Raw genomic sequence first — 11,926 nt, 5'->3', positions numbered from 1 at the left:
TATGCAGGTAGGATTTAGTGGGCCATTTCAGCTACTTCATATATACATACGTCTCTCCGAAAATTTTAATTTGAACTGTATTTTGTTCAATTAGAATTAATTATACAATAAATACAATATAATTTACTGTATAATTATTTAATTACATAACAAGTATATATTTAACGTATAATTAATTTAATTTGATCCGGCCTAATTTTAATAAGAAATTTCTATCTTTATCTATAATGTATTGTGCGTATATAATTAGATAAATACAACACATATTTTCATATTATTAAAAATGGAAACATGAGTGAAGGCGAAGAATAAATATGATAGTATATTAATGATTAAAATATGATGTGAATTAGTTAAAATATATAAATAATTATATTGATCCAAAAATTTAAGGGTATAATTGATATTTTAAATTTAATATTACAGTATCATAAATCATCAGTTGTGGGTGAAAATTGACTTTCGTTTTTATATTGATATAGACATAATTGAAGAGGGGTGAATTATTAATTTATTAACATGGCCAACATAACTATATTTTGGTGACTTTTTTTCTTTTTTTAGTTTTTCGCATTCATTTTTCTTCCTCTAACATTATATTATTATCTTCTTTTATCAATTTTTTTTTATAAATTTAATATGTGTATTGAAACTATTTTTATATACTTTAGTGAATAATAAAAGTTTCATAAAATATTTTATTTTATATAATTTTAAAAAATTACACACGCGGAATATTTATATATAATTAAAGGTAAGTGAGTTTAATATTATGATGTTACACAACCACTCGTACATTTTTTTCTCTTCAACATCATGTAATTATATAATCTCAATTTATCAATATTTTTTTTATAAATTTCATTTGTAAGGTAGTGATAGATAGAGGAGATTCATAGTAAAGATGGTTAAGAGTATTAGATGTTGGTTGTTGTGACAAAATTTGTTGTCCTGTTGATACCTTTATAACAAAAGTTTATGGAGAGGTTCTGGCTCTGGCTCTGGAATATAGGTTTGGAGTGGGGTTGAAGGGGAAAACTACTTGGGCACAATAGCACTGCTGGGTCTTGTTTTTTGTTTAGTGAGAGACACTTTTAAATATCATGATATGTCAAATTAGTGAATAGTAGCTTGCAATTAAAAATATTATTTTAAGTATTTATAGTGGGATATGAAATTTAATGGTGTTGTAGGGTGTGGAGAAGTTACAAATTTACCCTCAATAATCATTTAGTATTACTAATATAACCATCAATAGCCAAATATGAAAAATTGAAATTTCACATATAATTTTTTATGATCTACACCGTAATTTGCAGTAAAAAGATGCAGTGATAGTAAGTAGCAAAAGCTTCATTTCATGTTGATCTCTTCTGCATCTCCAATTGACAAATCAAAAATCAAGTTCAACTGTGCCTGTGCGTGTGATGATCAGCAACTTTAGTCACAATCAAACAAATGAACCCACAGACTTGATTTCACCAATTTCAAACTTTCAATATCTAAAGTTGATTCAAAAGTCCACAGAGTGACTTCAACATTTGAATAAATGAATCGTTCCAGAATTCCATTGTGCCTACTGCCCACCAGTTCCGGGATAAGAAATGCGCAAACAAAGAACACAAGATTGAGCTATACAACACAAACATCAAACACTTATCTGTCCTATCATATATATCTAATTCCTACAAATCCTATCAACAAAAACCTAGCAATTCACATCATTCCAGAATTCCCTTTTCCTCAGTTGACCAAAGACAACCAGTTCCCACTGCTGTAACCTGTGCATGAATACTGCAAAACGAGGAACGCTTTCTTGAAGCATCCTAGGCTCCAAGAAAAACCAGATGTGGCTTCCAGCAGAGACAAAGTTGCTCCAGCTGATTAGCACAAGACTAGGAAAAAGAAGCAGTGGAAATGGAGAATATAAAATCGACCATGAAAACATTTAAACTATAACAGTTTGACCCGTAAGTCCATCCTGAAGCTGGAGAGAGCCATCTTTCATCAGATTAAGGCTCAAGCTCTTGAACCTCTCTCTGGAGTACTGTCGGGATGCCTTTCTCCAGTCCGTTCCAGCTTTCATCATTGCCACAAATTCATCATAACTAATTTGCCCGTCCTGAAAGAAACCCAGTTACAGAATTAAGTGACAGAATGAAGAACTAATTAACAGCAAACGCTACAAGGTTGTTTTTGTTCACGGTATTAGGAAATAAAACAAATAATTGGTTTTATGCAAGGCACAAAAGATTAAATAAGTTAATCAACATGGATGGTATCAGTTTATCATATGATTGCAGTGATTTTAAGTAGTCAGTTACTGTCCTGGAAATGCAAATAAGACTTTGGGTTTATGCAAAAAAAAAAGGCTAGAAGAAGCACTCTGGTAAATAGCACTGTGATATTATGATTGACTATAGGAAAGAATTATTAGAAAGAAAGACAGGAAGGATTTAGGCGAACCTTGTCAGTGTCAACTTCTCGCATAATGTTGTTGAGTACATCAGGATCGGTTTCGCCTGATTCATCTATTAAAGCTTCTCGTAGTTCATCGAGTTCAATGTACCCACTCCCATCTTTGTCGAAGAACATAAATGCTCTTCGGAAATGCTCATCATTCTCCATCCTCTGTAAGTGGATAGTAACTGCAACAAACTCACCGTAGTCCAGAACCCCATTTCCATCTACATCAGCCTATTAGACATTGAGGCAATTTTTATATCAGTACAACTTGCAGATGAAACCGAGGTTATAAGGCTACATATAAAGATATCACCTAATAAGCATTCAGTAGTCTCCTCTAGATAGTCAAATGCAACTAAATGTATGAAGGTTGAGCAATTTTTCAGCTTTATACAGACCAGATATGTTCAATTTCAGAATAAGCTGATATAACTTGGACGGTTTCAGTGCTACGATCTTCATCAGTTAAAAGAATTTAAACCAGTCAACCGTTGCAATTTCAAAGGCTCCAGGTACAAGTACAGATTAGCAGTTCTTGTGAACAAAATCGAACTAAAGGTGGAATTAATTCACTCATATTCTTCATCTGCAACTACACTTATCATTCCAATTATAAAAAAAAATGTCCAAGCAAATTAACACAAGGCAGAATCTGAAAATGACATGTACTAATCTGGGAAAACCTCAATCGCAGGAACTGAAGAGGAAAAAAGACAGAATGTTGCAAAAGCATCAAGCACAGGATGACTTCGATTTTTTGAGTGAGAAGAATTAACATTTACCACATCCATCAGCAACTTTATCTCAGGCTCTGCCAGTTGGGAACCCACTTTCCTTAGACCAGCTTTAAGTTCCTCAAATGTTACCTTCCCGTCATTGTCAGTATCCATTAATGAAAACATATCTCTAATAACTTCTACCTCTTCAACAGATAAATGCTCCGCAATCACCTACATAGTTATTCGAAGATAAATAATCATTAAGATAGAGACTAAAATCAATGGACAACTAAAGATATTGGCAGTTGCCATCAACTGTAAATGCACAAAGCAAACTCAGCCACCATTGCCCTAAAAGTTTCAGAAGATTGCCCACTCTTATGCATCAATTACTAAGCAACCTCGAATACCAGTTCTCCTTTTGCTTTGAGCAATAGAAAACCATTTTTCATAAAATCATACCACACTGAAGGAAAGATTTTGTGTTTGTAATAACAAGCAAAGAGTTAGAAAAATAACTCGATCAATGCAGATGCTTACCCGTAATGCTTTCTTCTTGAATCTGTTCATGCCAGAAAACTGCTTAAGCCTTGCTTTCACAATATCTCCCAATGGGACATTTGGAGCCCTTTTGGCATTTTGTATCCATGGGTGATCTGAACAAACAAGAAACAAGACGAGCATGGTTATAGCTGTTGTCAAAACCAAAGTGACACAAAACTACTTATATCCACAAGATGCTGTAGCATGAAGATTTACAAAATATCTAGCAGACCCAATGTTTGAATTCTGTTACTCCTCACAAGAACCAATCATACATGCAATATTTTGTTCTTAGATTGCAAGATTACCTAAGTGGTTAATTCTTTCATGGTTTCCACATCCTAGAATATTTTGAACCCCTAGTGGATGTACATATTGGATTCTCAGATAATTTCTTAAAACCAGGTTATCAGCATATGAAAGTTGGTGCAAATAGGAAATGCTCATTTACTTTTTGCAATTAGAAATTGGGTCAGGTTCCGAAGGAGTCATGATTTCAACTAGCATCCATTTTTGAGTTAAATTGTGGTTCCAGTATTGAAGTGGAAATACATTCCTTATTGGGTATATCAATTCCTGTCCTAATTGTAATATTAATTAATGTATTCTCCTACAGTCACTCTCTCTATGCCTTTTTTCTGTATATTCTTTCTTGTAGCACTATCCAAACTTCATGGAGTGAGGTGTGCTTGTGATGGGATAACTCTGGTAGTGATTCACCACTGCGAGAAAAACGCTTGATCTCTTTGGAGTTCGATGAAGAATACATGAAAGAACTTATATGATTGATTTCCGGACAGAAAGCCAAAAATGGGTTCCAGCCCACTTCAAAACTTGCAGATCTCTGGAAGGATGTGATGTGTCTTTCTTTTCCTCTGCCCACCATCATTGTAATCAAAGTATTCACATGCAGCATGGACAGCCAGCACACTCACTTTATCCACACTTTATAGATATGTAGCAGGAAAATATTAAACAAACTTACCAAGCACCTGCTGGGCTGTCAAACGCTTTTTGGGGTCTGGCTCCAACATCTGCCTAACAAGGCTTTTTGCACTTTCAGAAACCTGTGGCCATGGTTCCCTCTTAAAGTCGATCACTCCTCTTAAAATTGCAAGTGCAACACCTTGTTCAGTTTCTGCATAATCGTTGCAATGAAATAAACTGAATCCTCACATAAAATGTATCTGTATGAGCTAAGATTGAAAATGAAAGGAGCATGGAAAAGATACCAGCCCAAAATGGAGGAACGCCACACAACAAAATATAAAGAATGACGCCAGCACTCCAAATATCAACTTCGGGTCCATAATTTCGCTTCAGAACCTCTGGTGCCATATAGTATGGACTTCCAACAATCTCAGTGAACCTTTCCCCTGATTAAACAGAATCTCTTATTAATTAATCAGCAGACCACAAACCCAAAAAATGAAAAAGAAATATAAGTTCATAATCTCAGCAGGCAGTCCTCGTATTCCATAAATGAACAAATATGAGAATAGTTCAAACGAATGAAAAATATATATGGGAAATCGGAACTTAAGTGTAAACAAGCAAGCCAAACTATGACATAAAAATATGAAGAAATGAAGACGTTAACTTCTAGGCATGAAACAAAGACAAAGCTGAAAGAAATCTAAATATTAGAAACAGAAAGAAATTTCAAAATCGTTTTACTGAATCAAAAACGAGCAGAAAATGAAAATAATAATAATAATAAGAGAAAAAATAAAAACTAAAAACTTCTTTGAACAGCCAGCAAGAAAGCGAAAATCCAACCAGGCCCAGACAAGAACTCTAGAGACCTGTAACTTCCAAAGAAGAATCAAAGATAGAAAGGATGAAAACATTTTCAAAACTGAACCCAATTCTCATGGTCAACTAGAATCCAATAACACCTACCGGGCTTGAAAAACACAGACAACCCAAAATCAATGGCCTTGAGCGCCGAATGTTCCTTCTTATTAGCAAAAAGAAAATTCTCGGGCTTCAAATCCCTATGCATAACCCCGTGCTGATGACACATCCTCACCACCTCCGCAACCGTCTTCGCCACCCCCGCTGCTGCCCTCTCGCTGTAGTGCCCACGCGCCACTATCCTATCAAAAAGCTCCCCACCCTCACACAACTCCATCACCAAATGCACCGCCTCGTTGTCCTCATAGGTGGCGCGTAGCTTCACGATGTTCGGGTGCTCCGGCAGGCTCGACATGATCGCCACCTCACGGCGGACGTCCTCGATATCCACCACGGTGCGGAGCTTCTTCTTGGAGATTGACTTGCACGCTAGGGCCTCACGCGTCTCGCGGTCTGTGCAGAGGTAGGTGACTCCAAACTCACCCCGGCCGAGCTCGCGGCCGAGCACATACTTGTCGGAGATTCTGGTTCGAGGGGCGAAATCTTTGAGCACACGGACCGGGGCGGGGGACTGGGCGTAAGGGTTGGGGTAGCGTTCGCGGGTCTTTTTGCGGGGTTTTGGGGTTGTGGGTTTAGGAGCTTGAGGCTCCGGTTCCGAAGCCGAAGGTCTTATACAGGCGTTACAGTTTCCCATACCGAAGAAGATAGAAGCTCAAGGAGGAGGGAGGTGGTGATTGTGGCTGGCCCGACGTGGTTGGTGGTGACGGAGGAGGAGAGTATGGTACTATGAGCAGGCGGGGGGAAGAAAACGCGGGGTCAGATAAGAGTAAACTTTTGGTATTTGAAAACAGACGTTTTTAATATTTTATTATTCTTAAATTAATGGAAAAATCATTTGTCTAAATAGCTTTATCATTTCTAGTATTAATTAATTATTTATTCTTAGTCTAGCTTTTGGAATATTCATTTAATAATATCATTAAATTCTAATTTTTGGAATAATAATTTTTTATTATACTTGGGAAAAGTTTTATTTTTTTTAAATTTTTATAAAATGATTTTTTATCTGTCAATTGTTCTTAGAAACCATAGAAAATTTTTGGAATAGTTATATATATCTTTTGACTTTTTATTTAAATATATATATTTAGAGGGTGTTTGGATAATTTTTAATATTTAAAAAACAAATATTGTGCAGTATTTGACGTAATTTATATAAAATAAGTCTACAAACTTCAAAAATGCAATATCAATTATTAAAAATCTATAAGTTATTCAAAATAATAACTTTTTTTTTATTTTTATTCATATTAATTATAAAATATTTTTAGTAACATCTTATAAGTTTCATAAATATTTAAAATATATTTTTTTTAATAATATGTAAGATGAGTTTATATTTTTTTAAATAAATTCAGTCAAACACTCACTTAATAGAGGTTGAAAATGAAATTCTTTTTTTTTAAGGAAAGGATGAAAATGACTTTGGAGAGCTGAGTAATTCCCAAACACATAAAATGAATCTTAATTAAAAATTAATCTAGTTTGATTAGGGGTGAAATTGTCTTTTTGGGGTGGTGAGAGTGAGAGTAGAGAAGAACAAATTTGAGTTGGTGGGCATTAATGGTATTTTGGGTTATGGTGGGTGGGTGGGGGGTGGGAGGAGGGGGGTTGGGGGTATTTATAATATTTTGATAGATGCCCATAGCCAAGTTATTGTCTATGTGGGGTTTGGTTGTTAACATGTGCCAGACTGACTTTCTTTTCTTTTTGGCACAACATTTTGCCCAACATGCACTAATAGGTAGACTTATTGAATTTTGCTTCTCATTCATTGTCATTTGTCTCAATATTTTTGGTATTATTTTTTTAAATGAATTCATTATAATTATATAATTAATTTTAATTATTAATAATTATAAAATAATTAATATTAAATATTTATAATTGACCAACAACTACAGTAAAAATAGAACAATAATTATTATTAATACAGAACAACGCACGTCCGTTAAATTTGGACCTATTAACTAACTAAATTTTCATTGGTATTGTTTATATTATTTGTTGGCTATTAACTTGCATGGTTTATTATGCACTTTAATTGATATTAATGGTTTTTTATCTTCTTTTTTTTTTGACAAAAATCAATTTATATATAGAACATATTAACTTAATTTATCATATTTTAATCCAGTCGAGACTATAAATCAAAACTCATCATGTGATTCAGATCGGTAATAGGGATGGTTCGTGACAAGACCCGAATTTACTTACCCGTTTAAATTTTCATCCACAGTGATATATAAATTCAAAAGAATTTCTACTCGGAAAATGGCTTACTAAAAGGACAATATTGTCCCTGAAATTTCAAATCCGATTAAACACCAGATAACACAGGAAGATAATATAAATTGTACTCAACAGTATAAATTGTCCCACCCGTTTTAGTTCTATTCTATTTCATCAGATCTCGTCACTTGTACCAAACGTGCCTGTAATATATTGCGGTGCAACGAAATAACTAATTAAAATATTATTTGGAAGTTTAATAACTAATAGCGGTGCCTGTCATATAAGAGAGTGTTTGGCTAAATTTTTCTAAAATATTTTATATCATGTTTTAGAAGTTTATAAAATATTGAATTTTATTTTAAAAATAAGTTTTTAAAGTATTTAGATAAAATAAGATGTTAGGGTGTTTTGCATAATGAAATCTTTAGTTGGTAAAATGACTCAAATTGACATGTATACCATTAGAATCAAATAAGTTGTTATTTCTTGACATATTTTGTTTTCAAAAATTTTTAAACACTTTATAAATAGTACACATTAGTTTAATTTCAAATAAAAATTTAATAGATAATCTTTTTATAATAACAAAAAAATGACAAATTATTATCTAAAAAAAATTATAAAATTCAAAATATCTTATTTTGAAATCTTATAAGTTTTTTAAAAAAATTAATCAAATATATATTTAGAAATTATAAGCTTTCAAACATATTATAAGACATTTTAAAAAACTTGTAAACTTAGCCAAACACCTTCTAAGACATAGATCTAATCATGTTTGGTTGTTGACTTTGACTCGCCATAGTTTACCAAGTCTTCCTAATAAAGACAACTACCGGCGACTTCGCATGATTCGTTCAAAATCCATTATTGATTTTTAGGATTTTTATTATTTTTTATTTTGTAATGATTTATGTAAAATGCGACAATACGTTGATCACATATTTGGCATATTTTCATTTGATATAGTGCATGTTAAGTAATGATTTTAAAAGTTGAGATCTTATAAATAAGTTCGAATTTATATATGAATATTTATTCTTTATGTAAGTTTTTTATAAATTATTTTTATAGTTATTTGTTATATTAAAGTATTGATCGGATCAATGTGTTGTTTAATTATCTATTTTATTAAAATACTAATGTAGTCATTTAATCATTGCTTCTAGACAAAAAAAAATAAGTTTCTTGATGTTAAGAGAAAATTTGCAAATCAGGTACCATAATTTAGGATCCTTTGCAATTTGGTACCATAAGTGAAAAATAATGTAGTAACAAGATTTTTGTAATTTTGGTATTTATGTAAGAAATCCAACAGCAAGGCGGATGTGGCCGTTAAATAAAGTGCTTTCACGTGAGTGGAGGGGGGAAGTGGGGTTGGGGAGAGGGGGTTAAAAATAAAAACTTATAATAATACTTACGTAAAGGTGTATGATTTAATAGCCACGTGCAACACATTTAGATTTATCGTCATATTTCTAATGAAAGTACCAAAGTCACAAAAATTCCATTACTAAAATTATAATTTTCTCCCACATTAATACAACCCATTAATATCTGATTGAGGGATATATTTTTCAAGAAATCCAAGGATTTACTCAAAATTAAGCAGGTGGGGAGTGAGAGTTGGTGAGGTGGACTAAAAGGTCAAGTTTGGGAGAATAAGAATCAAAGTTGTAGAGTAGTCAACACTTAACACCTCATTAGCAACGCCAACAACCTATCAACCAACTATCTCAATATTATCAAATTTATTTTCTTTTTTATTTTTATTTTTTTATAAATAGAAAAAGATATAGTCCAATAATCATGAATCAAATAGAAAAGGAATAATAATTCTTTTTTATTTTTTTACTTTTTGGCCCTATGTGTGCCACGTTTATAAAATATTTTTTTAGATAAATAAATAATATAATCCTTTCTATGTATTAAATAAATAAAAGATGCAATATAACTTGAACATAAACTCCCCACCTTGACCCCAGAAAGAAAAGGGAAAATAATATTATTAAATGAGCGACTGATTGAGATCATATATATGGGATATTACACTCTCCTCTCCTGAGATTTGGTATAATTACACATAAATCTTTTGTGGTTTGGAAAATTATATTTAGTACCCCTAATGTTTGCTTTCATCTAATAAATGAATCTTTCCGTCAGTTAAAATTCACCGAATTTGTTGATATTAATAAAAAAATAAAAAAAATCTATATTAACACATGATTAACTTATTATTGACTTGTTGCATGTCATACAGTTCTTTAAATGACTAAATGACCCTCATACACCTTCACGCCTTAATGCATTTGAACATATGTATCTTCACAGTTATAAGGGTAATTTAGTCCGAAAAATTATTCTTTTTACCTACAATAAGTCAGTAATGAGTCAATCAAGAGTAAATATCAATTTTCATTCAATTTTTTTGTTAATATCAGCAAATTTAATGAATTTTGACTGACGGATTGACTTATTTGTTATACATAACCAAATATCAGGGGTGTTAGATATAATTTCTCAAATTACAAGTAGTCCACGTGTAATTACACTAAATTTCAGGAGAATGAAGTGTAAGTATCCCTCTATGTATATTATAGAGGGTAGTTTTGACAATTTAATGTAGAAGGGGTAAGATTTGTGGTGTTTGCTGATGGAGAAAGTTGCATGGTTGGGTTGGCATATAGGTATTAATGAAAGACAAGTTTAGGCATAATGTTAAAATTGCTTCAAAGAAGAGTAATGAAGTTTCATTTTTTAAAAAGGCTTTTTTGGCTATGCCCTTTTCTTTTCCTCTAATCACTCATTCATACCTTTTTTTTTTTTTTTTTTTGGGGGTGGGGGGTTGAGTGTGGGGGTTGGGGGGATGCACATAGTAAAGGTATTTTGTTTGTGTGCTTTAGGAATGATGTTAGGCGGTAGGGAACACCGTAGGAGAATAAAAAATTCATCAAATATCGACATAATCCAAAGTAATTGTTGGCAATTACCCAAAAGTTTGCTTAAAGTCGGATAGTGGTTCACATCAGAATATCGTCACTATGTGATAAGTTGTGCACGACTCATGTCATGTGTACTTATGCAATGGGGGACATAATGGTCATATTATAAGTTGTGGTTGTGACTTATCTCATGTCTGCTCTAACTGTGAAATAATATACCAAATACAAATATTTTTATAATAACTTGTACACACATTTTATGTCATACTTACTATAATTTTTAAATTTTTATCTGCAGGAACCGATCAAAGTTAAGTCCTCACCATGAGTTATCAATTAATTAAAAATTTTAGCCAAAGCCATATCCAACATTTTAAACTTAAATTAGAATTAAACAAAAGCTTAGAAATTGTTAAGCATTAATAATGAAACCTTCTTCATTAGAACTAAATAAATTTATTAAAATATTAAAAATAAGTTAGTAACTCTTAAATATTTTAATTTTTTTTATATAAATGTAACTGCTCCTCGAAATACTTATTAAACACTTATAAATAAGTTAGTAACTCTTATCAAACACTTTACAATTATTAATAAATGATCAAATATCATATAATCATGAACACCACAATCAAATAAATTACTTAAAACTTATAAGTACAAGTGTTTAAAAAATCCAAAAATTAGACAAATTAACTAACACTGTAATTTGAATTTTAATTTTAATTTTGCATTATTTTTGGAGGATTATGCAATTTCAAAAGAGGGAACCTTTTATTTTTCTTAAAAGTTTAATTTTTGTCACCATTTTGTTTTGCTATTGAGCTATTCCGTGATCCATATACCTTGTGCCAAGAAAGTGTCATAAGATGACCCATTTTGCTCGAATATTTTGGCTACTTGACCCGATTAATATCTGCAGGAATATTTGGGCTATCCAGATCCTGATGGCCCATTAGTACCCGAGAGAAAAATATTAAGAAGATTCGGGCCGGGTCACGTTTTCGTGCCTATGAACGTTTTGGATTCTTACTCATTCCATATATCCAAAATTCTATATTTAACTTTTTCCTTTGCTCGGATTCTGGGCCATAATGCACCGGT

General features: G+C 32.3%; 1 protein-coding gene across 1 annotated transcript; it reads right to left on the bottom strand.

The window, feature by feature from the left end:
• Positions 1 to 1,476: 1,476 nt before the first annotated feature.
• Positions 1,477 to 6,415, bottom strand: LOC105168756 (calcium-dependent protein kinase 10). Its single transcript, XM_011088902.3, has 7 exons — positions 5,631 to 6,415; positions 4,961 to 5,104; positions 4,714 to 4,866; positions 3,726 to 3,841; positions 3,249 to 3,416; positions 2,467 to 2,697; positions 1,477 to 2,122 (listed from the first exon to the last, which is right to left on the bottom strand). The coding sequence occupies exons 1-7, from the start codon at positions 6,277 to 6,279 to the stop codon at positions 1,949 to 1,951; spliced, it is 1,635 nt and encodes a 544-aa protein (XP_011087204.1). The 5' UTR covers positions 6,280 to 6,415; the 3' UTR covers positions 1,477 to 1,948.
• Positions 6,416 to 11,926: the final 5,511 nt, after the last annotated feature.

Source organism: Sesamum indicum, linkage group LG8, assembly GCF_026168435.1.
Source record: "Sesamum indicum cultivar Baizhima isolate 11 linkage group LG8, ASM2616843v1, whole genome shotgun sequence".
Taxonomy (NCBI): domain Eukaryota; kingdom Viridiplantae; phylum Streptophyta; class Magnoliopsida; order Lamiales; family Pedaliaceae; genus Sesamum; species Sesamum indicum.
This window is presented reverse-complemented; position numbering and strand designations above follow the sequence as displayed.